The sequence below is a fragment of the Electrona antarctica genome, assembly GCF_951216825.1.
Source record: "Electrona antarctica genome assembly, chromosome: 11".
In the NCBI taxonomy this organism is placed as follows: Eukaryota; Metazoa; Chordata; class Actinopteri; order Myctophiformes; family Myctophidae; genus Electrona; species Electrona antarctica.
In genome coordinates this window covers 41,009,398-41,014,930 of record NC_136792.1, presented here as the reverse complement: position 1 = coordinate 41,014,930, position 5,533 = coordinate 41,009,398, and the positions used below count along the sequence as shown (strand labels likewise).

The window sequence follows — 5,533 nt, the reverse complement described above, 5'->3', positions numbered from 1 at the left end:
ATTCTACTATTATTATGCACTTTGTTTTTTAATCGCTATACAAATTGAGGTTCATTATATTAAGAGAAGAGAAAAGAGAACAGAACAGAACAGAACAGAACTGAACTGAACAGAAGTGAACAGAACTGAACAGAAGAACCATGAACGTTCATAATTTACCTGCCTTGTTGATGGCTATTTTGTTCTACATTATTATTCTCGTCGCAGGGATCCGGGCATCCTCATGGCGCACCAGAATGGAGGCGGAACAGAAAAAGAAGATGGACCCCATGACGATCACCCTGCTGGCAGGACGCAACATCAACCTGATGGTTGGCATCTTCACACTCACAGCCACATGGGTGGGAGGGGGCTTCATCCTCGGCATAGCCGAGACCGTGTACAACCCAACGCAAGGGCTCGTCTGGGCCCTGGTGCCCGTGGCCTACATCATCACCTTCTTCCTGGGTGGCTTGTTCTTTGCCAAGCCCATGAGGGAAAACAAGTATATCACAATGATGGACCCGTTCCAGAAGAAGTATGGTAACGTGCTGAGCTCACTGCTGCTGTTTCCCACGCTGATCGCCGATGTGCTGTGGGTGGCACGCACACTGGTCAGCATAGGTGGAACCATGCACGTGATCCTGGGAATAGACATGGTATACTCCAACATCCTCTCGGCGGCCGTGGCCATAACCTACACATTAATGGGGGGGTTCTTCTCTGTGGCCTACACAGATGTTATCCAACTCATCCTCATCTTCGTCAGCTTGTGGGTGTGCGTGCCGTTCCTGATGAGCAACCCCAACACTGTTTCCATCTTACAAACAGCCTTAGTTGAGTGGTTCCAGGATCCGTGGGTTGGAAAGGTGGAGTCCAGAGATGCGGGCAAGTGGCTTGACGAATTCTTACTCCTGGCCCTGGGCGGTCTGGCCTATCAGGCTTTCTACCAGAGGATCCTGTCGGCCTCTTCTTATAGAGGGGCCCAGTACACCTGCTTTGTCTCTGCAGGCTTCTGTCTGGTTTTGGGTATCCCACCCATGCTCGTCGGTGCCGTGGCCGCATCCACAGACTGGACCCAGACAGATTATCCATCCAGTCTAGGCCCATACGAGAATCAACAGGCAGGTGCCATCCTACCCATTGCCCTGAATTACCTTACCCCCAACATTATCTCGGGCGTTGGCCTTGGCGCTGTAGCTGCTGCCGCCATGTCCTCCATGGACTCTGCCCTGCTGTCCTCCGCTTCACTGTTCTCCTCCAACATCTATAGGAACATCATCAGGAAAGAGGCGTCAGACCGTGAGCTCCAGTGGGTGATCCGCATCTCGGTGATAGTCACGGGTCTGGCCGGCACTGGCCTCTCCTTCCTGGACAACAGTGTAATGATCTTCTGGCATTTCGGCGTGGACATGTCTTACACCATCATGTTCCCCCAGCTGGTGTGCATCCTCTTTTTCAAAGTGTCTAATAGCTACGGCTCCCTTGTGGGATTAGTTGTGGGCCTTGTCCTCAGGATTCTAAGTGGAGAACCGCTCATCGGTCTCAAACCCGTCATCCGCTTCCCTGGCCTACGTAAGAAGGACAACACGTACATCCAGTATTTCCCCTTCCGCACTACCATTGTGATCATCTCCATAATGTGCATCCTGTCCGTTTCCTGGCTGGCCTCGATCGTCTTTAAAGATCCTCACTCGGAGAGTTGGGATGTGTTCAAGATCGTCCAAAAGCAGGCCAAGGTGGACGCAGAGACTAAAGCCATAAAAGAGAAGAAGCTGGCCAAGAAGGCCACGGAGGCCACGGACACGGGTCAGGTAATTTAATTGACACCACCTTCCCAGGAGAGACACCTACCATCGGATACCAGTACTTACTGCATGTCTCAGGTATAAGCTGTGCTACTTGTATGCCAAGTTGGCAGTGTCCGGGATCGAAACCAGAACTAAGTGATTCAAAAGCGAGCTCACGACTGAGCTACCCGGACACGTGAATTGGAATAGTTCAGCCAAGCCAAAACCTTGTTGTTTTTTGTTTAGTTTTTTTTAGGACTTTTCAGGGATATGCGTTTATTGGCTGGCCTTCAGCTAGTCAGAGACGCCCTTGTTGGTAGCAGACTATAGATGACCAGCTCACTGACCCAGCGACCAAATAAATGATCCAAACATGGACACTCACAGTACGGCAAGAAAGGGAGTCATCAAATATCCAACTCGGTGTCATGCAGCCACGCCCTCATCTCTGGTCCCACTAGGAGGAGGCCCTCTTCTGAAGGTGGTCTATTGTAGGGGTGGCAGGATTTGAGGCAATGCCTTAGTGTTAATGTCATGCAGTATATGCCATATACTGCATATGTCATGTTTCTGGGCTTTCCTTGCTAGGGGCGAGGATTAGCAGCCACTTGTCGGTGGCCGGCCCGGGCTATTCCCACTAGGGTTGGGTTGTGCGGATTGACAGGCAAGACACAGGGGTGGTCTTAAGGCTAGTTATGAGCCGGAGGGCATTGTTAAAGGGGCGAATCAACCATCTTGGCATGTGGGCTTCTTGTCAGAGTACTTAGTGCAGTACCCATTATCATAGTAATTAGAGGCCAGTCTATGCTATTCTCGGTACAAATATTAATCACATTGATGACATCGGGGATAAAGAGGACACAGACAGACACACAGATTTGTGGATTTATAGACTTGTGGACAAGCGCCAATCGGACCCGACTTCCCACTCAGCACATCACTCCTTTCGGGTCCTCTGCACCCAGAGTTGAAATGGTTCTCGATATGTGCCAGGGACAGATTATTGTCACACCCACAGGTGTAAAACTGTGGGTGAAAATCGTTTTTGTTATTTCCATAAGACAATGGGTAGAAGAAGAAGGAGTTAATATGGAGCTCTATTAAATACAAAACAAATGATCTACATATTTACACATGGTATCGGATATCTAGTACATGAGGTAAGACATGAAGGTGCGTTAGTGTATCAGAAATGTACAATTAGTTAAGGTGCAGACAGACAAATGGATATGCATAGATTCAGTGCATTCATTGATAGTGTGTGTCCGTTGTTTGGCTTGTCCACAGCTTCTAGTAAGCAGACGCAGTAGGCCCAACACGTTTCTAGCAAGGCAGAAACTACGACACAAGGATCAGCATAATACACGACCAAATGAAAACAGGCGACATATTAACCACTTTATACTTTGTAGATTGGTGTCCCTCAGGGATCCCCAACCATTTCCCCCGCTACAACAGATCTGTTGGCTGAAAATAGCCTGATCTACGTCAACAATGTGATGCAACGTGACATGTTGTGGAGCTTGTAGATCAAATGAACTACCAGAGAACGACCAGAGATACGGACAGACAGACAGACCCACCATGCTCGTTTGTCGGTGAGTGGGCCTGTCAGGTGCAGCTGCGGTGGATTGGCCCATTGGGAGTACCAGGAGAATTCCCTGTGGGACAGTCTGTGGGGTGTTTTTTATTTCATTTTGTCCTCATATGACATAGCCCACAGTGTGGAGAGATCGCCCCCCACTGGTTTGTCTCATACTCAACAACCAAAATGTAACTGCATTTATTGTGGCCGTAGTAAAATGTAGCCTATAATTCCCCCTCTAATGAAAAAGGTATGAGGCAGCTGCACTGCAAATACTTGCTTTTGAGTGTGAACTTGTTAGGCAGATACATTTTAGGACTTTCAGAAAGACACGAAAAAATGCCTGTATAGGAGGTAAAGACATTCGTACTAGTGTTAACTGTTAAGTGCTGACCTTGGTGAGTGTGTCTGTCTCAATGCATAGTAATTATATGTTGTAATGTACTGTATGTGTGTTTATGCATATGTGAGAGGCTGAGAGCACACATTATGCATTCATGAGTAAAACAGACTTGGGTAGTTCTTGAAGGGCGCTAGCCCCCCCTCCCCACTATGCACAGCTTTGTGAGTCTGTACCGTGGAATGTGATGATTGATTGTATGATGTATGATGATAAGAGCGCCCCTCACTTCACCCAAGTGTTTTTTTATGGCATGGCTACAGGCATCCATCAGTGTGGGGTGAGGGTGTGTGTCTGTGTGTCTCTGGACAGGAGCTAATCTCACAAACCCCTGGACCAATCGGCGCCAAATGCCACCGTCAGTACTCGGTAGTATCTCCACTATTTTTCTTTCTCGACATTTAACTTCAAAATGTATAATGAAGTCAATGGGGCTTAGACTTGGTCATACATCATAGATAAGATATGTCATAAACAACTGACGTCATACATGACCGATGTCAGTCTGGCCACATGAAGTTCAAGACGCATTGGAGCCATGCCGTTCCCATGTGGACCCCGAGATCCACATGATTTTACTTGCTCATTATTTACTTTAAATGAAGGTCCAGCTACTGTCCGATCTGATTGTTGAACTATTAACTTTAAATCTTGTGTTGTTCTGTAAATGTTTGTATGTTTTATAGTTTTTTTCTTTTGTTTTTTTTACCGCTTCTACCCTCTTAAGATAAATATTGTATCTCAATGGGACTTCACCTACATATAAGGTAAAATAAATCAAATCAAAACATAAGGGTGCCACTTGGTCTGATGGCAACAATATCAGTATCAGACCAATTCAGCTTTTGTGTGGTTTGCATTTTGTCTGTAGTGAAAATGGAAAATAAAATATCTTATAGCTAATCATTTAATATCATTAACTCCCTGGCATCCCATATTTTTGTTTACATATGAAATGGCTATCCTTTTTTTGTCAGGACTGGTATAGTAGACTTTAAGCTATATTGTTGAATTACAAATAGTGAAAATAGCAGATCTACAAGCTTACGTTCCGCCACCAAATGTGCATGCAAAGTTTAACGGAAATCAGGGGCTGTGTTTACGATTTGTGAAAACAAAAGCCAATTGGAACGGAATAAGAGAAATCCGACAGATGTTACATGAAGAGAGATAATGTGTTCCAATTTGCATGAGGTTTGGACACGAGCAAAAACAGTCTCCTGCCTCCTTGACAGACAATAAAGAGTTCTAATGTTGGAAGGGAAAGATCAATAATCCAAATGGAGTGGAAGACAACCTTGGCATTAACTTGGTACTTGGCATTACAACTGCCTGATTCACTTTGTGGCAGCGGTGGCCGAACGGATAGCGGCGCGGTCTAGATACCGGAAGGTTCCCAGTTCGAATCAGCCGTCCGACACGTTAAAATTACCACCGCTGAAATGCCCTTGAACAAGGCATCAACCACTACGATGAAATGTGTTCTATGAGCAGGGCCTGGCTGGAAACAAGTTCTTGAGCTTAGCCCAGATACCCTGGGTAAATATAGATTTCATTTCATTTCATTTCATTTGTTGCGTGCTATGCCGAAAATAGCCGACCTACACGTCAAATTATTGGTCTTCTATTTCTGTCATGCAACAGAGCATAAATTAGGCTCAAGTGACATTTCTTCTCCATTTTAAGATTGGCACACTGCACTACACATGTACAGTATTCAGGTTATTGCGTAAATAAAATCATGACAATTAGTCAATGATAATACATTCAAAGACAAAC

General features: G+C 45.9%; 1 protein-coding gene across 1 annotated transcript; it reads left to right on the top strand.

The window, feature by feature from the left end:
- Positions 1–236: 236 nt before the first annotated feature.
- LOC306932160 (high affinity choline transporter 1-like) lies at positions 237–2,248 on the top strand (the record flags this gene model as incomplete). The annotated part of the gene is made up of 2 exons (XM_079513861.1): positions 237–1,793; positions 2,231–2,248. 2 exons carry the CDS (start codon positions 237–239, stop codon positions 2,246–2,248), a joined length of 1,575 nt encoding a protein of 524 aa, XP_079369987.1.
- Positions 2,249–5,533: the final 3,285 nt, after the last annotated feature.